Source organism: Diabrotica virgifera, chromosome 6 (assembly GCF_917563875.1).
Source record: "Diabrotica virgifera virgifera chromosome 6, PGI_DIABVI_V3a".
Lineage (NCBI taxonomy): Eukaryota > Metazoa > Arthropoda > Insecta > Coleoptera > Chrysomelidae > Diabrotica > Diabrotica virgifera.
Window position 1 is genome coordinate 55,751,600 of NC_065448.1, and position 27,488 is coordinate 55,779,087.

The 27,488-nt window shown below is 31.9% G+C and overlaps 2 protein-coding genes across 2 annotated transcripts in view; one reads left to right on the forward strand and one right to left on the reverse strand.

Annotated features, from left to right (window-relative positions):
- The window catches only part of LOC114343143 (KICSTOR complex protein kaptin), a 64,455-nt gene extending 61,916 nt beyond the window's left edge, over window positions 1-2,539 (reverse strand). Inside the window, exon 1 of the mRNA XM_028293955.2 lies at window positions 2,178-2,539. Coding sequence (XP_028149756.1) covers window positions 2,178-2,382 — 205 coding nt within the window. The 5' untranslated portion in view covers window positions 2,383-2,539. The remainder of the gene's footprint in view (window positions 1-2,177) is intronic.
- Window positions 2,540-3,976: 1,437 nt separating this feature from the next.
- LOC114343153 (nucleolysin TIAR) lies at window positions 3,977-15,643 on the forward strand. The gene has a single exon (XM_028293965.2). The coding sequence runs from the start codon at window positions 4,190-4,192 to the stop codon at window positions 5,294-5,296; it is 1,107 nt and encodes a 368-aa protein (XP_028149766.1). The 5' UTR covers window positions 3,977-4,189; the 3' UTR covers window positions 5,297-15,643.
- The last annotated feature ends 11,845 nt before the right edge of the window (window positions 15,644-27,488 follow it).

Genomic DNA, 27,488 nt, shown 5'->3' on the forward strand with positions numbered 1-27,488 from the left:
ATTGCAAAATCAAGTGTGCAAAGATCAAAACCAAACTAAGAAGAAATAATTTTGATATAAACATCAAATTGAAAGAAACATCGATGTTTATCCATCCAACACCAATAATCTTGAGTTTTAGTACATACAATAGAATTATAAAACTTCACAGAATGTATGTGAGAAATGTCCAAATTGAAATAAGTTTATTATGTTTACTAGGTACCTGAAATGTTTTTCAACATTTGAGGGTATAAAAATATATTTTAGTAGGTATTATTCAAACTAGATACGACTGGTAAAAACTTATTGTTTAGATTATAATATTGTCACTTGGGTAGAGGCAAAAATTTATTTTTTAACAATTTTATAGTTTTCGTTTTGGGCCCTTGAGCCCCCTTTGGGGCCGAAACCCCTAGGCAACTGTTTACTTTGCCTATTGGTCCAGCACTGACCAGTGTAATTCATTTCGTCTAATTCAGATAGAACCCTCTTATAACAGCTCAAGTCCTGCTCAGTCAATATCGATATCATACAGTGCTATGCCCCAAGTGCAGATAAGAATGAAAATGAAATAAAAAGGTTTTATAAAGCTACCGCTTACTCAGTTGTCCAGCCACTTAAGTCATCCCTACATACCTATAGGGTGAGATTGGACAACATCAGCAGCTTATTGGTTGTATCCAGCGGCAATAGGGAACGCTTGGTAAATCTCACAGTGACTGACTTCCAGCAGTGTCATCTGAACGCTACCGCTTACTCAGCTGTCCAGCTGCTCAGTTCGTCAGAACAGACCTACACAAGTAAATTGCATTATTTTTGCTTAACCCATTAGTGCCCAGCGTTACCATATGGTAACGTAAAACACATGATTTTTAAAAATTCTGCGGTATGCCCATGGAATTAGTCAGCCACATATTTTGAGAACTATCGTTTCTAGGAATACTTCAGGCACCCATAAAACGTAACGAATTCGTATTTTAGCCTTTTCTCAACCGTCGAGAGATAATCATATGACAGTGTGGTTTAAATTTATAGAAAAAGATGGACGTCCATTTTGCGTAAGCAATTTTTGACAGTCTTCTAGTAACTATATTTGCATATTTTAAAAAAAAAACTAAGTTTATTATACCCCAACCTATTATAAATTGTTGTATTTTATCAACAATTAAATGTAGAGAATTCGGTAGGAATAGTCAAAGTACGCCATTACCATATGGTTGCAGTGGGCGCTTACGGAGTGATAATCTTATTTTTTTTCAGTCGTGGATTTTTGTTAGCAGAAGCGATAGTGTTACTGGTGCGATGGAAAGATAACTCTGTTGTTACAATAGCATCTACGAGTTGTGGTGGTTCAGCATTGGGCACAGTAAAAATATTTTCTCATGAAGAAAAAGGCCACATTCAAGTAAGTCGGCCTCACATATTGCTGAATACAACAAAATATGGTGGGTACCGACTGGTTGGATCAAGGTGTTTCAACCTACCTAGTAGCAATTTGCAGTAAAAAATGGTACTGGCAAATTGTAACATGGTTGTTGGATGTTGCAGTCCATAATTCATGGCATTTATATAAAACAAAATATATCCTTGCTATCGTTTAGGAGAGAATTGGCACAAGTTCTTCTCGCAAGATATGGAAGTCATCCCTTATATATAGGAAGACCTAGCCTACATAGACAGAACTTGCCAGATCTTCGTTTTGATCGCTTCGACCATTTGTTACATCAAGCAGTAGAAGGCGATATGCTGGAGACAGATGTACAACATCTGGATGAACAATGTGTAAAAAATGCAACATTGGTTTGTGTGTTAATTGTTTTATAGGATACCACACCAGACGATGAAAATATTCTCAAATAAATATTTAAAAAAAAAATTAAAAAATTTGGTATCAGCGATCCTAAAAATTTCTTAAGCGCCCAGCGTTACTATATGGTAACACCATATAATTTTTTTAAAAAAAGACAGGAAACCGAAAAACTTGTTTTTTTTTGGTTTAAATTATTAACATTTTCATCAAATTAACCCTAAAAGTAAAGATTTTTAAATAAAAAAAAACTTGGGCGTTAATGGGTTAAAAAATCAGCTATCAAATTGAATTTTAAAAAATGCAAAAAGGTCTATTTGAATTGAACTGAAGCAGCAAAAATATTTGTTCATTATTAGTTGCAAAGATGTACTAAAAGTTGACTTACTAGGTATATAGGTGAAAGAAACTTCTTTGCTAGAGGGAATAAGTGAACCAGAAGGCGATTCTTGAAACTCATAACAGAATATTTCTCTTTTTAGAGAAGCCACCAAGAGTTTAGTTGATCCATTTGGCAGTGGTAACTCTACCATTGTATAAATATTGCCCTGGGAAGTTGTATGAAAGAAATGAACGTCTTTATAGTTTTCCATGCCGTTAAATTTTTATTATATGATTTTAAACGATGAAATACTAATTTAACTATGTCATAAAAATAAAACTAAAAGACATTAATTTATTATTCAAAATGATCAAAATATTTATATTTTGAAAATCATGAATCAGAATCTTGTAGTTTTGAAAATTTTGACATGTGACAGCTGACAGCCAGTTATTGTTTTCTTCTTTAATTGATGGTCTAGCCTATAGTACTTAATAAGCGATCTTTTCAATTTAAAGGAAATAAAGTGACACAAAGTGACGTCACATCCTGAAAGCCGCGTCTCACCATCAAATAATTTGATCAAACAGTTTGAGCAAACTTGACGTACTTGAGGAAGTACGTCAAAGTGACGTCACAATTGCAGTTGTTTTTTTGAAATTCTAAAAAACTGTGCTCTCACTATGAGTCTAGTTTGATCAAATTTTTTGTGTTGAGTTGTCTAACTTGTTTGTACTTTATTTAAAATTAAAATTTTTCATTATTATCCACAATGAACACTCAGGATGTGACGTCACTAACTGTCACTTTCTTGTCACTTTCAAGGCCCCGTCTCACCATCAAATAATTGACAGTTATTTGATCAAACTTGACAGTCAAACTTGACTAGTGACACAAACTATACATACTAACTGTCACTTTGTGTCACTAACTGTCAAGTTTGATCAAATAACTGTCAATTATTTGATGGTGAGACGGTGCCTTCAGTTTGCTCAAACCAGTTTGATCAAATTATTTGATGGTGGGACGCGGTCTTAACTTGTTTGTACTTTATTTAAAATTAAAATTTTTCATTATTATCCACAATGAACACTCAGGATGTGACGTCACTAACTGTCACTTTCTTGTCACTTTCAGTTTGCTCAAACCAGTTTGATCAAATTATTTGATGGTGGGACGCGGCCATGAGTGTTCATTGTGGATAATAATGAAAAATTTTAATTTAAATAAACTACAAACAAGTTATAGACAACTCAATACAAAGAATTTGATCAAACTAGACTGATAATAGTGAGAGCACAGATTTTTAGAATTTCAAAAAAAACTGCAATTGTGACGTCACTTTGACGTACTTCCGGAGTTTGCTCAAACTGTTTGATCAAATTATTTGATGGTGAGACGCGGTCTTTACATATTCTATTTTTTTTTATTATATTTTAGGAAATATTTCAGGGAGTATTACGTTTTGACAGCTTTTTAGTTTTTAATAAATATTTTAGCTGAATCATTTTAGCTGAATGTAAACTTTTATTATTATTTTTTACATGTTCTGTGATTTTAAATAGTTATATCTCGTTGATTTGTAGGTTAAAACATTTTGGAAACGCCCATCTCTAATCCGGAACAAAACAGAAAAGAAAGTGAAAAATGGACATATATTCGGATGAGTTTCTAATAATTATTTTTAATTAATTAAACAAAGTAAAATATGAATTAATTATTATGATTTTATTATTTTTCAAGGTTTAATTGATGAAACAAACATTCCACGTTTATATTTCCCTCTAGTTTTAGGGATTTAATTTTATACCATGCTCAAGAGGAAGTAATCACTTACATGTTCTATGATGACAATCACTTCCCATTTGACATTTGACCGTTTCGATAGTGACAGCTGGATTTCCAGAAAAATAGAAGTTGGCAAATTTTGTGTCATTATCAAGTCCTTATCTTGTTTTTGGATAAGAATCTGAATCTTCGAATTATTGAATTAGTCTTCGAAGGTTTTATATGTGCAATAAAACAAGTCGCGAAGTGTGCTGATACTTTGTTATCGAAATAATAGTGCCGGCGTCACCATGTCGGACGAGAGTCATCCAAAAACACTTTATGTAGGTAATCTGGACGTGTCAGTGTCAGAGGACCTGTTATGTACCTTGTTTTCACAAATAGGCCTAGTGAAAGGATGTAAAATAATTAGGGAGCCTGGAAATGATCCATATGCCTTTATCGAATTTACTAATCATCAATCTGCATCCACTGCTTTAGCAGCAATGAATAAACGACTATTTCTAGATAAGGAAATGAAGGTAAATTGGGCAACTAGTCCAGGAAATCAACCAAAACAAGATACATCTAATCATCATCACATCTTTGTTGGTGACTTATCTCCTGAAATTGAGACTGAAACACTCAGAGAGGCCTTTGCTCCCTTTGGAGAAATTTCAAACTGCAGAATAGTAAGAGACCCCCAAACACTTAAGTCTAAAGGGTATGCCTTTGTGTCTTTTGTTAAAAAAGCTGAAGCAGAAAATGCCATACAAGCCATGAATGGTCAGTGGCTTGGATCAAGATCAATTCGTACTAATTGGTCAACTAGAAAGCCACCACCACCAAGAACAGAAAAACCCGCTCAGAGGCAGAAACAACCTCAATTTGAAGAGATATACAATCAAACTTCTCCAACTAACACAACAGTATATTGTGGAGGTTTTGCGAGTGGTCTCACTGACGATTTAGTTCACAGAACTTTTTCACCGTTTGGTACAATACAAGATATTAGAGTGTTCAAAGATAAAGGGTATGCTTTTATAAAATTTCTAACAAAAGAAAGTGCAACTCATGCTATTGAAAATATTCATAATTCAGATATTAACGGTGCAACTGTTAAGTGTTTCTGGGGCAAGGAGAATGGAGGTTTTGGCCCAGATCCGTCAATGCAGTCAGGAGCTGTGCCCCAATCATCAGCCCCTCCATATTCTTATGGATATGGCAGTTATTGGTACCCGCAAGGCTATACTGCTGGAGGTGGTTACATGCAAGGATACCAGTCCTACCAGCAATATCAACAATATCCAGGTGGTCAGCAATACTGTGTTATGCCACAACAGGGGCAGTGGTCAGGTCAGCCAGGACAACAACCAAATGTACCCGTTATGTATGGTCAAAAGTATCCATCTCAGTGAAATATTCCATAGACATTAACTTGGGTTACGTTTTTGCAGTAAGTTTGAGCAAGAACAATTATAAACAAAATACCTATAAATAATATTAGGAATATGAACTTAACCTTTATAAACATTTCTTTGCTTCCAGTAGCAAAACACACTTGTTTTATAACTTTTTACATTTGATTTATTAGGTTTGGTTTTCGAATAAATGACCTTTGGTAATTGTTTACTTTGTCTCCTAAGAAAATATATAACAAACCTTTTGTTTGGACTTTGTATCTAAAACCACATGTCTTTTGTTGATATCTTTCCTATCTTAAACTTATTTTGTAAATTTTGATTATCTGTTTAATGGTTTAAATTTCATGTCTATGCTGAAGTTCTTATTTATGCCTTGAACATTAATATTAATGGTTATTTTTTATCCAACACATGTAGATCCCATGAGGGGTAGTAATATGCATCCACAAATTTATTCTTGTTACAAAAATTTTCATTGTGGACGTGTGTAGCAGGAATATACAATAAATTTTTATATATCAATTAATTAAGCTTTTTTTTTTCTTTAACAGGTATTCTTTTAGGGTTTATAAACTTTTCCTCAATTAAAATTAAATTTACTATTAGTAAATTTTTTCTATCTTTGAACTTGATTTATATGATTGTTGATTGTAGATAAAGTAGGTGATTTGGACTCAGATTTTTTCGCTCTAAACCTGCAAGATATCTTTTTTGCATCCCATACAATACAAGTTTGTGACTTTGATATATGTTTTAGCAACTCCTGCCGAGCTTCTCTTCAGTTGTCACAGGTAATTTACAAGATTCAAATAAAATTACGACTTTCAGATCAAACATTTTTTAGTAATTGCCAATTTCTAAGCTAAATTTAAATAGATTTTTTTATTTTTCCAACTTTGTGGCGATCCTACTTTAGAAGACTAATACACTGTTGTACATTTCATTTAATTTAGATTATTACATTTTGAATCATTTAACACCTTATCTGCGTTTAGAGATATTTATAACCTTACATTGGGTGCGTTACAAGGCTTATATGTTCCGCTACCGTGCATTATGACACAGTTGATCCAGCCAACTGTTAGCTTAGTACGAGGTCTATTTGTCCCATAATGCAGCCAAGGTGTTAATGTACTTATTGTTATTTCCAGTAAAATAAGTTATTTCCAGTCGTTAACTAATTCTGTAGCTATTTGATACTGATATGAATACGAAACAAAATATGAAACAAAAAAAAAGTTTTATTGATGTTTTGATTTTAATATATTAACTTAATTGGACTATTGTTAGTGAATTTTTTGCCTGGATGTAGGTTTATATTTGAATATACAATGATGATCATGCTTATAACTGGCAAAATAACGCAAAAGATGAAAAACATAATACGTTGTGAAATAAAACGAGATGAAACTAGTAGATGTGGAAATTATCGATATAAACATATAAATGAACATTAAATTTACTTAGTTTCCCACCTTTAGACGTATCAAAGGAATATGTCAAATAAAACACATTGTCACAATGGTAGTTGCCAAGCTCGTCCGATATATCTAAAGGTGGAAAGAATCAATACAATGCAAATTTATAGGTTTTTATCGCTAAATTTCCCACCTCTACTAGTTTCATCTCTTTTTATCTCACAACTTAATGTTTTCCATCTTTTACGTTATTTTGCCAGTTATTAGGACGCTCATCACTGTATAGAATAGTAGAAGGTGACATTCATAAAACTGTTAAGTTATAATATTAGCTTATGTGTACATCAACAAACCTTTTTTTCTACATTTATTGATTCATGTTATATTAGGTACAAAAAAGTACAATATCTTACAACTTCTGATTTTGATATTAGATACAGTTGCAAATCTAACATCCAATAAAAAGTTTCCAGGTTACGCAATGTTTTCACATATCGTCAGTGGTGTGACAATACCTTCTATCTGCTGTAACATGAGTTTTGTAGTAGAGACAAAAAACCTTTTTTTAGGGTCACCTCCTGTTTTCATATGATATTTTTTGATTTGTTTTGTAGCAAATAAATAATAAATTTACTACAAAGCAAGTCAAAAAATATATGAAAACAGGAGGTGACCCTAAAAAAGGTTTTTCGTCTCTCCTACCAAACTCACGTTACAGCAGATAGGAGTTATTGTCACATAGCTGATGATACAATGTTATTATGGAACTAATAGGTTTTTATTGAAATTGTGTTATCTGTATGCCTGTAAATCTAGCCATAAAGGAATGTACCAATAGGAACTATACAACTTTCCTTTTCCAATGGTCAAGAAAATATCATACTTATTCTTGATTTGTTAGTAACTGAAAGGTAAATATATCCTCAATTCTCATTAGATTATCATGTTTCAACATATTGTTGAGTGATAGTGTTCAACCATTATCATAAATCAAATTAGATAGTGCCTCATAAGCATCAATATTGAATTTTGAAAGAATTAAGTATGAACAATAGGTACATTGCAAACATTATTATACTAGAAAAGTAATGTTTTTGAACCAATAAAAACATTCAAACTACAACTACAGATTACTATTTAATTTACATTCATTTATCTCATATCTTTTCCTTCATTTATTTATATATTTTCATTACAGGTCTCTTTATCAGGAAATACAAAGATATGATGAATTCAATACTGTGCACTATATAGTGTGTTCCAAAAGAAACAGGACAATCGAATATTTAAAGAAATTAACATGGGTTCAAAAAACTGAAAAACACGTGTTCAATATTTTTCAAAAATCTATCGAATAACACCAAATACGACCCCTAGAACAGGAACTTTCAAATCTTAAATGGGAACACCCATTTTTTATTACAGATTAAGATTCTGCATGAGAAAGTAAACAAGTTTCATCTGAATTTATTTCAATTCGCAAAAGATGGTGCTGTAATCACAGAAAAACAGATCAGTAGTCTACAATAGTTATTTTCCTAACTAGTGCGGGAAGTGATACTTTTACGCACGAGACTGCCGTTGACCCGAAGGACGTGATAGCGGAGTTCGGGCAAGCAGTCCAGTGCAGGGAAGACACTTTCTGCATGAGTTAGGAACAATATTTTTTCTATGGCCGTACGTTTGGAAAAAAGCCACAAAAAATAGAGTTATATCAATTTTTATTTAGAAGTAAAAATACACAAATTAATTCTTTGACAAGGTTGTTAAAACCAAACTTTCAATATAATGGGTTACCACGACGACAATATTGGTTTCCATGACAACGATTCAGAACCATTGTAATTGTCTACTGATTTGACTTTTAAATACAATGTCAAAATAATTGAATTTCTTCGAATTTTCAGTAGTAATTGCACAAGAGCTCTAAAATTCTATATTAATTTTAGAGTTCGAGTGCAATTTGTTGCGATTATTTCATGAATAAAACTGTTCAAAACTAAAATTTTATTGTATTTTATTTATGTAAGTACAAATTAAACACACAGTTGGTATAAATATTTTACGGTTTAACGTCATCACTTTTATAATTTTTAAAACATTAATTGTCATTAATGTCACTGAATGTATTTTTTCGTAGCAACGAAGGGCATCTGACACAATATACTTAAAGACGGGCAATTATCAAAAATTATCGATTTAATTCAGATTTCTGTAGCATTCTATTGGTCAGAATCTCCTATGAATGAAATAATCGCGCTAATTTCATTAAAACCTGAACACGATAAGGTAAATTTGAAATAAATTAGTAAATAATATCTAAATATTAGTTTATTGCATGTATTATAATATATTATAATGCCATATTACAAGGTATTTTACTTTCCCGCACGCCGTGCGGGAAAAGTGCAACTTTCAGAACGAAATGCGTGCGTGAAAGTGGCTTTTTTAGCACGGCCGTAGAAAAACTATTTTTTATGGCACTGAATTCAGTTTTTATGAAGTTTTTGCAGAATCTGAATCTGCGATAAAAATGGTTCCTGTTTAAGATTTCAAAATTGCTCCCCTCAACTGCAGGGGGTGGAGTGGGGAACATGCTTGGTGTCATTCACTAGAGTTTTGAAAAATATTGAACCCATGTTTTTCAGTTTTTTGATTCGATGTAAATTTCGTAAAATATTCGACTGTCCCACTTATGTTGGCATCATGGTATATCAACAGGTTTTTCCAAAGTATTGCTAGCACATTTAATTGTAAGACATACATTAGACTGGTAACCTATTTTGAGAAAATATACAGGGTGTCTGCGTAACTTGGGACCATATGGGAAACTTCTTTAATATCAATTTTACGAAAAAAAGTCATTCTTTATAAAGTGCTCTGCATAGTCTAAAACCTAGGATGCAATCATCAGATATCAGATTTTGTCAACAGTATACGAGGTATGTCAAAAAATATGAATTTCGCTCAAGAGCAAACCACTTTTATATTTCAAAATATCAAAAAATTTTATGATGAAAAGTTATTTGTAATTAAAAACCATATTCAAATATGCAATAACAGCCTTCTACTTGAAAAAAAAAATTTCTGAAAGTTTCCTAAATTACCGATTCCGAACATCATTTTTATTTATTAGACATGTAATAACTCTTTTATTCATAATTTTAGGAAAAAAGTTATTCTTCATAAAAATCTGTACATGGTCTAACCTCAAGATGCAACCATCAGTTATCCAAGTTTGTTAATTTTATACGAGGTGTGTCAAATAATATGAATTTAGAAATTCACAAACCTCGTGACACACCTTGTATAAAATTAACAAACTTGGATAACTGATGATTGCATCTTGAGGTTTAGACCATTCACAGATTTTTATGAAGAATAACTTTTTTTCCTAAAATTATTAATAAAAGAGTTATTACATGTCTAATAAATAAAAATGATGTTCGGAATCGGTAATTTAGGAAAATTTCAGAAATTTTTTTTTAAGTAGAAGGCTGTTATTGCATATTTGAATATGGTTTTTAATTACAAATAACTTTTCATTATAAAATTTTTTGGTATTTTGAAATATAAAAGTGGTTTGCTCTTGAGCGAAATTCATATTTTTTGACATACCTCGTATTCTGTTGACAAAATTTGATATCTGATGCTTGCATCCTAGGTTTTAGACTATGCAGAGTACTTTATAAAGAATGACTTTTTTCGTAAAATCGATATTAAAGAAGTTTTCCATATGGTCCCAAGTTACGCAGACACCCTGTATGACTGACCATACTTTGGCAAAAATGCATTAATATGTTGTTATACAAAACTACTATTGACCATACACATATTTTGTATTGGACGGGAGAAATAATTGTGGCTAGTTATATTATTTTACTATTTTATCACATTAATAAGTTTCATTTACTCCAGAAGCCTCTATTACTCTTACTTACTCCGTGGCGTTACAACCTTCACGGGTTTTAGCCAACTCGACAACATGCCTTCACTCTTCTCTGTCTAGAGCAACCTCTATCCAATTCTCCACGCCCATAGCTTTCAGGTGTCCTGCTATATTATCTCGCCACCGGAGTCGAGGACGTCTTCTTTCAGTTGGGACTTCCCCCACACCAGCCTCACTCTTCTTTGGTCAGAATGTCTTCTGAGGTGTCCTCTCTATTGGAGTTTTTGGACTTTATTTATTTTATGATGTTGGCGTCTGTGTAAAGTTCTTCGAGCTCTTTGTTAGTTCTTATCCTATATAATATAATATGCTTCATCCAGCACAGGCCCAAAAGTCCCGCAGCGAAAGTGTTAAGCAACAGAGAACCACCCTTTTATAAAAAATATATGGAAAACAGGATTGGGTTAGCTAATATGAATTTTAAATGAGCAACTTAGATCAGATATGCTGGTAACATTAATACTCGTAGATTATGTCATTATTGAAGGGAATTCTATTCCATTTGTACTTGTTTTGTTTTGTACAGAAGAAAAATATGTATTGATAATGATAAAAATAAATAATGACATTTTCGAGAAAGAGAAATAATACTGATCATTATTTTGGACTAATTTATGTGAATAGACCAAACAGAAATGTCTCATTTTACTGAAAAAAAAAATGTGCAAGTTTTAGACATAAAGAAAAACAGTTAGACAGGCTGAAAGCATTGATCTAATGATAACTGGCTTTACTTTTTGATACATAAAGTAGTTATAATATTTTGATACGATAGATGATTAAGTTAAACTGTACGTTTTTATAAACATTTAATAATTTTGTATTACTTATAAAAAACGAAATTTACTAGGTACTCTATATTCTATAGTATATACTCTACACCTATAATTGATTTTTCAAACCCTTATTTACCTGAATAATATGTGCCTTCTTATATGATAAGATGTAGAAATTTTGATATTGATGGTAACTCTTGATTCCTAAATGCTTTTTTACTCCATACTTTTTTACGAAAATGTAAACGTAAAACCTGTGAAAAAGAAATCACATAACAGTGAACCAATTTTCCAGCACATTTAAGATTTGATATTATTAAATTGTGATTTGTTTTGTTAAAATATACAGCTAATCATGAAAATTTCTGTCCTAGATGTAATGCTATGTTAGATAGTGTTGGAAATAGGTTCCGCTCTATTTTCCAAAATATTAGTCCAAAAAAATGAAGCAGCTTCTAATAATGCTGATAGTTGATGGAGTTAATTAAAATAAAAAAGTGAAGCAAGTTGTTAAAGTATTATTTATATCTAAAGAAAATCATTATTTATACATTACCAAGAGAAAAACAATCACTGAGAAAAATTACGGGTTTTTTATTTTTATTACAGTATTGTAAATTTTTTTTATTTTAAATTCATTGTTATTCTTGCAAACCCTTAATTGATTAGCTTATGCTTTCCCATATGAAAACAATGATAATAATGTCTATGTTGAGGGTAATATTTGTCTGCTTACTAATATTTGATTTTTTGGCTTATCTAGCTTAACTGATTTGTGTTATTTCAATATTAACCAAAAGACATAGTTTGTAATACAAATATTGTTCAAGTTGTTAATAGGTAATTTTTTATTTCTATATAATTTGTATCAAAATCATGTAATGTAAATATTTAATATGCATCTTTTGTTAATTGAATATCTGTGCCTGCGCAATATATTTTTGAATTTTTTTTCAATAGCTTTTGATTCTTCTCTATGTTAAATTTATTGTAATGAGAATCAAATTTTACATCTTTTTTGATGTTTTGATTTCCAATCTGGAAATTATTTTCAAACGACTTTTATAATTTTTTATAAACTTCAGGAACCAATGTAAAATATAATTCTCATTAAAATAAAATGTGGTTTAATCCCATATAAATATGATATTTAACTCTAGCATGTCACAAGAAAACAATTTCATTTTTTCTGTTTTCTATTGCTCAGGTTTTTAATTTTTTTCTGGCTGCACATATTTTATGAGTTTTGAAGTTATGAAAGTCTAAGGACCAAATTACTATTTTATGTTAGAGACTTATAAAAGGATCAGTAAGCTACATCTAGCAATGAGCACATGTTCATAAAACAGCTCAGGTTTTGCTTATATCAGAAATGCAACGAAATGTTTCCTAAGTAAAAAACAGTGTTATATAAAATAAACTCCTGGACAAAATTAACGCACCACTTTAATTAATCTAAATATTTACAATATGAACACAAAATAAAACTAACTTACATTGAAATAATAATAAACACCTACAAATTAGTCCAACATGACTTTATCATGACCTTAATTTACCTTATTGTCTCTTTAAAAATTTGTTTTTGCTGGAAATGCGTAAATAAGCTAGCATAACTCCAAATTGCAAAAAGAAAACAATCAGTAAAATAATACAATAAAATGCATCTGGGTCAACACTAATACCGTGTAGGCCTTCCTCTACTTCTTATGACTGCATTTATGGGTCGAGGCATGCTTGAAATCAAATGTTCAACAAAATCTTGCGGAATATTCTCCCATTCTTCAATAACGGCCTCAATGAGTTGGTTGTGATTGGCAATAGGGGGTCTACGACTTGGAATCTTTTTTTTTTGAGAGTCTCATAGATGCTCTATAGGATTCATGTCCGGACTGTTAGGTGGTCACTGTAATAATGGAATATCAACATCATTTAGGTAGCCAATAACCTGTCGAGCCACATGAGGACGAGTGTTGTGTTGCATGAATAAAAAATTAGGTGCAAGAAACGGAGCAAAAGGCATTACATGTTCGACAATAATGTTGTCTAAGTACTAATGGGCATTCGTAGACCTCGTACGTATGAGGACCAACTCCGTACGAGCTTTAAAACAAATTCCCCCGCAAAACATTTTAGAGCCACCACCAAAAGGTACTTTAGGAGAGATATTGCAGCTGGCAAACCTTTCTCCTCGCCTTCGCCAGACACGCTCACGACCATCTGGAGCTTTTAGGCTTACTCTAGTCTCATCGGAGAAAAGAACTCGTTTTCAATCATCGATGGTCCAATTTTGATGCAATCTTGCAAAATTCAATCTCTGAACCCTGTGTTTTCTGGTAAGCAAGGGTGTTTTGGCCGGTTTCCTGTTGCTCAATTCTGCTTCATGTAAACGGCTTCTAACTGTTCGAGACGATATCGCGACATTTCGAACATCTGCTAGTTAATTTTTTAGCAAATTGCTGGTGACTCTCCTATCTCTGAGAGCACGTTGTCTCAAAAAACGATCATTAATTTGATTAGTGTAACGTTTTCGCCCTTGCCCTGGTCTTCGATGGTACGACCCTGTTTCATTATATCGCCTCACCTTGCGACTGATGCTGGAATGATGTCTTCCTAACAAACCTGCAACGTATCGCATTGAATATCCTTGATCTAGGAGAGTCGATGCTCGCACTGCCTCCTCCATTGACAAATTTCTTTGGCAGTTCATTTTTTTATTTGATTTTTATGCAAATGAACTTCCAAATATGCATGTGATGAAAAATATCACAAAAAAAGCTTGTTTCTCACAAGCACTTTGCTTTAATCAGCTTTTTATGTAAAGTTTAACTCACTTTTAGTCTAAAACCAAGTTTAATACAAATTATTGTTTAAACAAGACTATTATTAGGGTACATAACAACTGTCACTGTCAAACAAGGTCCATAGGCAACTTGTCGTACAGTAAATTATCAATAAATAAAGATTATTGAGAAAAATATGAGTGGTGCGTTAATTTTGTCCAGGAGTTTATGTATCTGGTGCTTGAAAGAATCGAAGTCATCTTGATTCGAATTTTTAAAATCTGCTCTTCTTTGTAGAATATTTGTTCCAAATTTCTAACATATTTAAATAAATTTAATGAACAATTCCTTTATAAAAGGTATATTTTTTATTTTATTTTATATAGATATTTTTCATTAAATTTATTTGTGATTACTGGTATACAGCCAGCTACAGGGAATTCTTTCTTGAGAATTTCTAAAATATTTGTTTTTCAAATAGTGTTTATATATTTATACAAGATAAATATACTTTTATCTTTCTGATTCATAGAAAATTCATTCAAATTTTGGAAACACAATGTTATCAGAATCATTTAAATGGACATAAGAAAATTGAAAAATGTTCCTGCACTGTTATTATATTTTAGGTGTTGGTATAGGTATTTTTAATTTAGTTATATAATAATTTGGAACATTATCTGAATAATTATTGATTATAGAGAGTTAGAGCAAAAATATGTAAACCTTTAAAATTATTTTCAAAATATGTTTTTGAAAATTTGTTAATTGTGACATATTTAAGAAATCAAGTATCAATAATCAAATTGGTCATCCCTACACAATGATTTGGTGTGTTAATATACTTGATACAATCAGTTTTCAATTTTTTTGAACATGGCATTAAAATGTGTAAATATGCTTAATTTTTTTCATTTTGAAAGGTTGACCTACAAAATTGGTAAATTTTTGTTTTAACTCTTTTAATTCTAAAGAAAGCATGTATTTTAATAATATTTAATGAGTCTGTCATTTATTCCATGACTTAAACCAAACCTTCATTATTAGAGTATACCCCTAATGACAATATATTGTACATATTTATAGTCAATTACTTTTGATATAAAATATGTTTTCTGATAGTGATGAGATTAAGTTCATATTCTGTTAATTACACACTTGACCTAGGATTAATTAGATTATGGTTTGCCGTGTTCTTTTGGTTGATGTAAATAGGTATATATATTATTTTTTATCAAATTAATACTTGATTTTCCCAAAATTGTAAGTGTTAGTATAGAAATATAATCATGGACTTAAAGAAATGTTATCCATAGCTATCAACCTCTGAACATGACCTAAAGATTACAAAACGTTTGACGAATTATGATGTACATATTCTGATGTTATTTGGGAAATAAATTATGACCAACACATTTTTTATTTTTTTTGTTCACATTTCATTGATTTTTTATAGGAATAGAATATAATAGAATAGAATAGAATAGCAATATGCTTTATTGTCACTGAACATTTTTACAATTTTATGGACAAAGCTTACATACATTCAAAAGAAAAATAATATCAACAACAAATAACAACTACAATTTACTAAAATTAGATAAATCGTCAATATACATTAAATATGATATAAAACCAAAGACAAAAACAATTAATTGCAAAATTTATATAAATTGCAAATTGAACATACAACAAATAAAATACAACATTAGGAATTGACAGTTTAAGCTACTGCGTATGAAACCCAATTTTCTTAGTTATTCATTAAGAAATTCTTCTATTGAATAATATGGCCTTTTAGATAGATAGGCTTTTGTCATTTTACGGAACTTTGGGAAAAATGTTGCAGATTTCAGTTGTAAAGGGAGATGGCTGTAAAGTTTTTTTGCGGAATATAATATAGATTTCTTTACTAACTCAGTGGATGGGATCGGTAAATAAATATCGAAAGATTGAATTTCTGGTGGAGTAAATATGATTGGGCCTTGCTGGAAAGACATGAAGGTGTTTACGAAATAAACAAACCGTTTCTAGAATATATAAAGATGGAAGTGTTAAAATTCCGTGATTTCTGAAGTAACTTCTGCAATGTGTAGATCTTCTGGGCCAAACAGATATCTTATTGCTCTTTTTTGCAATTTAAAAATAACATCAAATTGAGCAGCTGTACTAGAACCCCAAAAAGGAAGACCATATCGAAGATGAGACTCGAGCAACGAAAAATATGTTATTTTAGAAGATGCTAAATTGAGTTCCCTTGAAACAGATCTTATTGCATAGCAAGCTGAGGCGAGTTTCTCACTTAACGAATCGATATGAAGGGACCATTTGAGGTTGCTGTCTAAAAAAATACCAAGAAATTTTACAGAATCAACGGTACTGATCTGGCTGTTATTAAGAGGCAAAGGTTGAAGAACTCCTTTATAGGATAATGCTACTGTTTTATCTATATTAAAAGAGAGTAAGTTACGAGTCAGACCAGGTCTTTATCGTCAGTAGATCCGAAGTTATAGTTTCATGAAGAGATGCAATAGGTAAGTTGCTCCAAGTCAGTATCATTTGCTCTAACAAGTTGTTTCCTATTATTCAAATAGGATTGGAACCAATTCAAAGAAATACCTCTAGTTCCATAGAAATTTAGTTTTTTAATCAAGATGTCGTGATTACACAATCAAAAGCTTTCGCATAGTCACAGAAAACAGTGGCAGTATAAAGATTATTGTTTAGTGCTTGATAAACCTCATGTAGTACAGAAAACATGGCATCAGTGGTACATTTATTAGTTAAAAAGCCGAACTGATTTTGAGATAAAATGTTATCAACGATAAAGGACATAAGTCGAGTTTTAATGAGTCTCTCAATAATTTTGGAGAGTACCGGTAGTAAGGCAATAGGTCTATAGTTGCAGGCATTAGATTTTTCACCACCCTTATGAAGAGGAATAATAATGGCTGTTTTTAGGCACTCTGGAAATTTACCTTTTTCGAAGGAATCATTAATTAGTGAGACGAGGATTTCCAACACATTTTCTGTGAGATTAGAGAATATTTTTATAGATAGTCCATCAGTACTACAGGATGATTTGCTTTTGATACTATTGATTGTTTGGGTCAGTTCAGAGTTATCGACTGGTTTTAAAAAGAATGCATTCGAGACCTTTCTTGAATTAGGGAGATAGGAAATGGGATCTTGTTGCGACAAAATAGTGGATTTTATATTTTTACTCACATTAACGAAGTAATCGTTTAGACTTTCAGCATTTGGAAGGGAAAATGATTGAGCTGTGTGAGTTTTATTTCGAAGATCGTTTCCAGGTTTCTTTTGCAACACTTTTAGAGCTTCCCAGACGATTTTGATAATAGGCTTTTTTTTTAGCTGATTTGACAAGTTTTAGATAAGTATGTTGTCCTGTACTTCGTGATATATTCGGTGACAGAAACATTGGTAGTAAATTTCTTGATGTATAGAAGTGAACGCATATTCTTGGCTGATATGCGGATACCTTTCGTAACCCAAGGTTTCCGATGTTTTGGCTTAATAGGAATTAAAGGAAATGCCTTATTGAAGATGCGGAATCTAGAAAAACACTGAAATTATAGTCCACGTCTATAGAAGGAAACTGCCACTCAGAAGTTAATCATAAACTTTGGAATTTACGAAATATCTAGGCGGAAAAAATCATACCTAAATGTTGGGTTTTTGAGGAGGGTTTGCTGAAGATGTTAAACTTCGTATACACTGCATCATGATCAGATAGTCCCACATTAATAACTGTAGAGCAGACATCAAGGGGTGAGAAATCTGAGACAATATAATCGATTATGGTAGATGTAGTTTTTGTAATCCTTGTAGGAGAATTAACGTGCATTGAGAGACCATACGATTCAAATATGTTGACCAGGGATACTTGGGTAGCACAAGCAGCAGCATAATTAATGTTAAAATCACCGCTAGGTGTAGGATTCCGAATATTAGAAGATAAAGAAGAATTTGAAGACAAATCTACGTAAAAGGTATATTTATTTTTAAAACACCCCAAAAAAGGGCTACAAATACAATACAGTACGTTTTCGCTCTAAAGAGAGCATCATCAGTGTTCTTGCAAGCTCTACATGCTAATCCACCAAAAATACATCGGTTAAAACCGTTTAAATGTCATCTTAATGTATTCCATTAGAGTATTAAATGTTAAATCCAGATGATGGATGATCAATAAGGATCTACCCTAAGGCATTATATGACCTTCCACGAAGCACGTGGGTTGTTGAGTTAAATTCTCTGTCTTCACATAGAGACATGTAAAATAATAATGCTTTAGGGTAGATCCTTAGTGATCTCATCCATCATATGGATTTAACATTTAGTACTCTACTGTAAAACATTTAGTCGACATTTAAACGGTTTTAACCGATGTATTTTTGGTGGCTTAGCATGTAGAGCTTGCAAGAACACCGATGATGCTCTTCTTTAGAGCGAAAACGGTATGTATTGTATTTGTAGTCCTTTTTTAGGGTTTTTTTTTTTAAAATAAATATACCTTTTACGCAGAAGATTTTTCTTCAAATTTTTGTAATTATACAGCCAGCTACAGGAAATTCTTCCTTGTGGATTATAAAGAATATTACAGGTAGAGATGCACCAAGTCAAACTAGTTTGATTTGATTCAACAAACTTGACTTGACTTGAAAATCAAACTTTTTTTGTAAAAAAGTTTGACTTGACTTGATTTCGATATCTTTAGATTGATATCTTTGACTTGAAATCAAACTTCTTCAAACAGTTTGAAGTTTGAATATCATATTGGCAACGTGTTTGTTTCCAATTCTAATTGACAGCGTACGGATTTTGTTGTGAATTATTTGGATAGGGCTGAATCTGTACTCTGCTACGCCGCAAATTAGTTTGTAGTTCATATTTAGACGTCCATGTTTGGCTTGTTTCTTACGTTCGTTTTGAAGTGTGTGGGTTTGGGAGATAATATCTGAATTTGGATATTATTCGGTTCAGAATAAGTACCAGAACAAATTGAGTCTGATAGTGAAGGTATTCCCACTGCAAAAATTAAGAGAAATAATCTGTAGTCGAAGCAGTATAACTAAGAAAAATAAATATACTGATTTATTGGATGTTGCGGCAGGTGATTTCAAAACAACGAAAATTGCAAAGTGCATACATACTTCTATTATGTAAAAATAAAGAACAGCGTTATAAAATCACAAACAATGAACTAATTTTTTAAAACGACGGCGTTATGCATAACTCAACCAAGCGCCATTTCTTTAAAATCGAGATAACAGCGGATTCTGGTGACACATAGCTAAAACTATCTTGGAAAAATCCCTGTTATTGTCACGTTAACGGTTACTAAGAAAAACAAAAATAAACCAAGCGACATTCTGTCTATTAAGGGTTTTTAGTTTTGCATAACAAGACTATATTCATAACTGCCATTCTTAACTGCCATTCATAACTGCCATATATTCATAACTGCCATTCATAACAGTTTCGCAATTGTAGACTAAGCGCCGACTAACCGTCTTTGGTCTGTTTATGCTAAACTAAGCGTTTGGCCATGATAACATTTTTGTCCCCATTAATGTACACATTAATTTTGAAGTTACGGTCAAAAAATGATGGAATTTTTTTAAAGTGAAAATGTTGTGTTTATACACCGTGTCTGCGTAATTTAGAACCATATGGGAAACTTTTTTAATATCAATTTTACGAAAAAAAGTTATTCTTTATAAAGTGCTCTGCATAGTCTAAAACCTAAGATGCAATCATCAGATATCAAATTTTATCAATAATATACGAGGTATGTCGAAAAATATGAATTTCGCTCAAGAGCAAAATACCTTTATAGTTCACAATATTTCAACTAGAAGGGTGCAATTGCATATTGAAACATAGTTTCTAATTCTGAACAACTTTTTATACTAACAAATTTCAATATTGTGAAAAATAAAGGTACTTTACTCTTCAGCGAAATTCATATTTTTTGACATACCTCGTATAAAATTGACAAAATTTAATATCTTATAATTTTTTTTTTAGTTGTCAGACTATGCAGAACGTTTTATAAAGAATAATTTTTTTTCGTAAAATTAACAATAACTGAGCTAATATCATAAATAAAAATTATGTTGGGTGTCTGTGATTTGAAGAAAATTTTCAAAAAAAATTTTTTAATTACAAGGGTGTAAATGCAGATAATAACATAATTTTTAATTACAAACAACTTTTCTCAATGACAATTTTCGATATTGTGAAGAATAAAGGCACTTTACTCTTGAGCGAAATTCATATTTTTTGACATACCTCGTATATTGTTGATAAAATTTGATATCTGATGATTGCGTCTTAGGTTTTAGACTATGCAGAGCACTTTATAAAGAATAACTTTTTTTTCGTAAAATTGATATTAAAAAAGTTTCCCATATGGTTCCAAGTTACGCAGACACACTATATAATTAAATTGAAAAATACAAATAATCTATATAAAATCTCACGTGCTATGTGAGTATAGTACCTATATGTCATAAAATGGACCTTTCGGGATTCTTCTATATTTTAAATTTTGAATGTTTATTAATCATTTCTGTACTAAGAGTATAAGTCAATAGCCTGTTTTTCATGTATAAATGTTGATTTTATTCCAACAGTACAACTTTTAATTTCAAAAGTCTGCTTTTTATTAAAAGTACAAGTCAACGTATACTGTTATTACCTTCCGCTTTCACTTACGCAGCTTGACTTATACTTTTAGTACACACACCACATGTTATGAGATTCTGGGACGTTTGTATTGAAAAAATGTAGATAATCCAAATTTGACCATAAAATTTAAAGGAATTAACATGCTTAAAAAGGGGTTGGTACGAAAACAGATTTTTGAGGTTCTTTGTTTTCTTCCTTTTTAACTTTCCTAAACCTTTTTTTATGACTTTCGTGCTGTTGTTGAAGACGGTGCCGGTGTTTATTGTTATCGGTTATAAAAGCAGAAAATTAAGATCCCATTTAAACCAAAAACTGTTCACTTAGTATTTTTTTATTTAATTTTGTTGTGCGTGCTTAAAATACTTTATTTGTGAAAGTGTCAGTGTTCTATTGTACATGATTTTTAAAAATGAGTAGAGGGAAACAAATACTAAAATTATTGGAACTAAAGGATGATTTATATGGCAGGCAATGTATTATTAAATTTCTTATCTTAATTGGCAACTGACATATCTATCTCAACAAAAAATATATCTACGAAATATAGTTATTTATGAAACAGTTCGTGAAGTATGCTTTTTGCGAACGCACGCGATGTTTAGAGCACGAGCGACAACGGAGGGAGTGCTATACATCGCGTAAGTTCGCAAAAAGTACTTCACGCACAGTTTTATACAATATTTTATCTATGATGAACAAATAAAAAAACAAAATAAAAATTTTATTTAGTTTTTTTATTTTTCAAATAAAAAAACTGTAACTTTTCGTCACTGGAATTTATTTTTATTCTACAATTTTTAGAACTTTGACATTTAAAAATTCTAACTTCTTTCAAACCACAATACTGTCAAAACTTTTGTTGTAATTTATTGCTCATTATGTCATCACCATGACAACGCGAAAGTTAAGGATAGTTGATTATATGAAAATGTGTCAAAAACAGTGCGAAAAAGTAAGTCCCATTTAAAATACATTGTTACTTCACGCACACTTTAAACACTTCACGCATTGCTATCTATGACAGTTTTCACAAACTAAAAACTTATACATAATATGACATAGAGTAGATAAAATTATTTTTCAAACTCTTTCAAACTAGTTTGACAAACAGTTTGAATTTTCAAACCTGTACGATTGACCAGTTTGACTTGACTTGAATTATTTGTCAAAAGGATTGACTTGAGTTTGACTTGAAATTAAGTCAAACTCAAGTCAAGTTCAAACATTCAAGTCAAACTTGTGCGCCGCTAACAGTTTGGCCGCCCGCGTGCAATTAAAATTATACCGCCCCCTCTTAAACTATAACTATTTAGATTGGCCTTTCAGAAAGTCCCTTAGTTTTCTTATATAAACATAAGGGTGTGAAAAAAGAAATAAAATACTTCACATATAATAACCATTTAATAATGATAATTTGCACTACTATATTTTAAACTATACATTAATATTCTTAAGAAACACTTACTACAAAACAAAAATGTCATTATTATATTCTTAAATAATACAAAATGTTACAAAATTATTTAAATGATTGCTAATTTTTATAATTATTAAAATTTAAAAAATAAAATAAGTCAATAATATGCAATTATTTTATAATAATTAAAAATGGGTTTAAGCAAAATGATTTAAAGGATAAAAAGAAACACAACTTTAAAATTTAATAAAGCTCCAATAAATAAACGTGAAATACGGTGATACCGTATAATTTTCAGGGTCAACTCCTTATTGCATGAAAATTTGGATTTAGGTTCTACTCATCCTCCACTTCAAAGTTGAACTTGTGCCGTTGGTTGCTTTTACTTGGGGGGTGAAAGTCACTCCTTCTCGGGGGTGAAAAAAATATACGTTTAAAATAAGTCCGGAAACAAATAAACTGACTAACTTTAAGCAACTTTTGTTCTATAGAGTTTTTTATCTTAGGTACTAGGTTAATTCAGCAACACTAGTCATTTGCGACTAAAAATGTTTATATTTCAACAAAAAACAACACGTTTTCAGGCGGTTTTTCGAAAATACCCAAAAAGTAAGTATTTTATCGAAAAAAATATTCTTAGAAAAAATGTAGCATATAAAAAACGAAAAAGTGGTATATTCGTAGTCTATGGCAGTGATTCCCAACCGGGGGGCGATGGCCCCCTTGGGGGCGATTTGAGATTTTCAGGGGGGCGATAGAGCGAAGGGGGCGATAGAGAAAAGGGGGCGATAAGGTGGGCGATTAGCAGCTGGGAAACGAGAAATGGGTAATAGAGAAGAAAAAACAATACTTTCGATCGGATATGCATAGGATAATAAAAAGTAATTAAATGTACACCAATGCAGGTAATAATAACACAAACATCTCGTCTAGTAACAGACGGCTATGAATCATGATGCAATTTAATTCTATAGGTAAGTAATACATTATAATAAATTCTGCATTTTCCTTTTATCGAGCTTTCGTATTGGGCGAACATCCGCACAAAAGAGAAAATGATAGAAGTGGGATAAGAATGATGAGAGTAGGTACCGACCCTGCCGATCTGACTCTAACAAAAGGTGTACGGCCGAAATTGTGGTCGTTTTGTCATCTATCTATCTTTTGCCCTTCATTTGTCCAAAGTTGAAAGTAGGCCTCCCCCTTATTTTTCCACTCTTCTTCGTTCAGTGCTAATCCTGTTCATCTGGTCCCAGTGTATCTTTTTGGGTCATTCCACCATCTCATCTGTGGTCTGCCGTTTGCTCTTTTACGGTTTCAAGGTCTCCAGTGGATTATCGCTTCATTCCATCTTCCGTCTTTTTGTCTGTTGTTTCGTCATGTTTTCCACTAGAGAGTAGCTGCATGTTTGTTTAGATCTTTCACTTTGGTTTTATTTCTGATCCATTTATTTTTATTTTTGTCACTTAGCTTGATACCCAGCATCTTTCTTTCCATTGCCCTTTGACTATTGGCCATCCTTTCCATATTTTCCTTTGTGAAGGTCCATGTCTGTGCTTCATATGTAAATATTGGTCTTGTCATAGATGAGGTAAATGAAATTAAAGCAAAACCAAAGAATGATGGAATATTTCGTACACTGTGACACTCTGTAAAGAAAATGATGAGATATTTAATACATTGCTACTCCAGTACTAAATACGGAAGTCCGCTGGATTCTGAATATTTTGTATGTCAATTTAGCTTGGACCATAGCACCATAAAATTGATAAATATTGGCTTATAGGCTATTGATTATGTATTTTAGAAAGGAACTACAACGTTAACAGGGTTTTATTGTGTCATATAGTTTCGAAAAGGAATTGCTTACGGCGGTTCTGCAGTCTCATGGATACTGTTATCGAATTTCTTATAACTACTGACCCCACACTGAGTACAGCACTACAAGAGAAGCGAAATGACATCGCTTAACTATCAGATATTTCTGAAAAATTAAATGGAACGAATCTGGAATTACAAAGAAGAACATAAATATGGCCAAAGCGAAGGGAGTAGTCGGAGCATTCATTGACAAACTATCTATTTTTGAAGAAAATATACAGAGAGGAGGTCTGACCAAATTCCCCAGAAATCTTCATGTGGTTATTCTGAGCATTTTCAAACATATTGGCTCCACCTTGGAAGGGGATTTGAGGTACATAGCTATTAACCAACATTGAGCCAGACATAAAGAAATCATGTGAGTATCACCAGTCCCAAGGGAGAAATTAACAATTATTACTAACCATGTTCACCAACACGTGGACAAGATGCAAGAGGCACAAGATCGAAATAGAGGGAAAATTATGAGAGAGATCTATGTCCAGCAGTGGACAAGCGAAGATTGAATGATGACTTACCATGTATCATTTTACGAAATGTAAAAATAAATCAATATTGTACTGATTAATTTTTTGTTTCAATTTAATTGGGGAGGGGAGCGATTAAAGTATTCACAACTGGTGAAACCTGTCTAAGGGGGCGATCATGCGAAAAAGGTTGGGAACCACTGGTCTATAGAACCAGTAACAGCAAATTTGTAGCTCATGCAAAAGACGCTCTTATCTGTCAAATTCCAAATCGAATATTTCAACGTGAAATTACCAAAAAATGAAGCTCTTTTCGGGGAAAACCCCATAAAATTTTTTTAAAGTGTTTACAAAAAGCTTTATTTTTATGTTTTATAAAAGTCTCTAGCATCAAAATAAGCGAGTTAGCCTCAAAATAAAGTTGGCTCCTTTTTTTTGGTAAAAAAATCGTGAAAATCTCCCCATATTTAGCGTCCCAAATTAAATTAATCGTTACCGCTTTACAAATTGTACTTTTTACTTATATAATATTTTATATAATCTGTAAGTTTCACCGGTTCAAAGTGCTTATTTTTGAAAAGGTTTTAGTTGACAGGGCTTGAACGAAACAGCCATATCTTAACCAATTTATAAAAGCAAAAACTACATTTTTTTACTCAGAGATTTCTTGTATCACTAATACTTTTTACGTTAATAAACGACATTTTTCCAAAAGTTTAAAAACACTTTTTTAATATAAAACCATTTTTTCTTCAAAATGTGCACTTCGTACAGGTCGAACTTACAGATCATATAAACAATACATATACCTGTAAAGTAAATGGTAAAGCGGTAACGATTAATTTCATTTAGGGTGTTAAATGAAGGAGATTTTCACGATTTCTTTTTACCAAAAAAAGGGGCCAACTATATTTTGAGCATAACTGGACAAAAATAAACCTTTTCTTATTAAACACTTTAAAAAAGTTTTAATGGATTTTCCCCTAAAAGTATTTAATTTTTGGTTATTTCACGTTATAATATTCGATCTAGAATTTGACGAATAAGAACGTCTTTTTCATGAGCTACAAATTTGCTTTTACGCTTTTACTGGTTCTGCAGACTTTACAAATAAGTATACCATTTTTTCGTTTTTTTTTTATATGCTACCTACTATATAAAATATATATAAATTATATAAAATACTTACTTTTTGAGTTAGGTTTTGTTTTTTTTTTTTGTTGAAAAATAAACATTTTTCCTCGAAAATAACTCGAAAATATTGACATAGTTAAAAACTCTACCTATAGAACAAAAGTTACTTAGAATTAGTCAATTTATCAATTTTCGGGCTTATTTTAAATTAAACGTTTGTATTTTCACCCCCCGAGAAGAGGTGACTTTCACCTCCCAACTAAAAGCAACCAAACGGTACCAGTCCAACTTGGAAGTCAATTACTGGGTTATTAGGTTTAACGCAAATAATTTGCTACTTATATCAAAATGGATTTTACTTCGGTTAATATAATTGAGGAATACACTTACCACAGTAAGATGCCTCAGTTTGATCGAAGAATTAAGCTTCAGTCGCTTTAACACCACCAGAGGCGGATTTGAAGAATTGCCGCCCCTGGGCTATCCACAATTTGTAGCTTCCCCCCACCGGCATTTTTTACTTTACCAAAATTTTCCGCTCCTGAATTCTGCCTCCCTGGGCTATAGCCCATTCAGCCCATATGTATCCACCACGAACACTAATATTCAATTATTGTCTTATTTTTAAAACCAGGGCCGGCGATAACGGGTCTGTAAGGGATGCATTGCAGGCGGGTGCCCCTGTTTGGGAGGTGCCAAAATGAGCTTTTTTCTGACGGTGTTATAAGAAATACTAATTGAAGAAAATCGAAGAGCGCATATACTACTAATTTTACAGGCGGGCACCTTATACCCTAGCGCCGGTACTGTTTAAAACACTCACAATAAATTCACAATCTCAAAATATTTTGACTTTTTTAGAAATTTATAATCCACACTCGTATTCGTATCCTACGTCAACTTGATGACTAAGAGATAAAGAGTTTAGGGACAAAAGCACAAGCTCAGCATCAATTAGTAAGGTGATAAAAAGTATTTAATAGTAAATGAAACAGAGGCAAATATAATGTTCTTGAAAGTGATTACCTAAACAAATGCGAGTGGATAAGTTAAGTATTATTTTGCTTATATCCCAGGTTCTGAATATGTATAGGGTTCAAACCTATGTATTCAGCTGTAATGAAATCAGATACATTGACTTTTACAAAAAAATAAGCTATTACATTTCCAGTTGGTGATTCAGCTGACGCTATATTTCGTATAAAAGAAAAATAGTAATTGCTCCCCGTCCTTACTTGTTCTGTTTGTTTGGGTTTTGATTTGCCGCCCCCTGGACATGCCGCCCTTGTGCGATGCACCCCTTGCACGCCCTCTTACGACGGACCTGTTACAGGCAGCAACGATTGCTAAAAAAGACAGTCACAGAAGCAAAAGCAAAATCATGGCAAGAATTTGGAGAAGAACTACAAAAAGGATAGTATCAAATAATAAAAACTTTTGGACGACAATGCGACACATGAAGGGAGGAAAGCGAGTCCAAATACACCCAAAACAAATAGCTAGGGTATGGAAAGAATATTAGGAGAAAAAATTTGATACCGAAGAAATAAAGGTATACAATGTAATAAATGTAGACAAAAAAATACAGAGAGGGAGCAAATAAATAGAGAAGAAGTAGGTAATAGAAGGATTATCAAACATAAA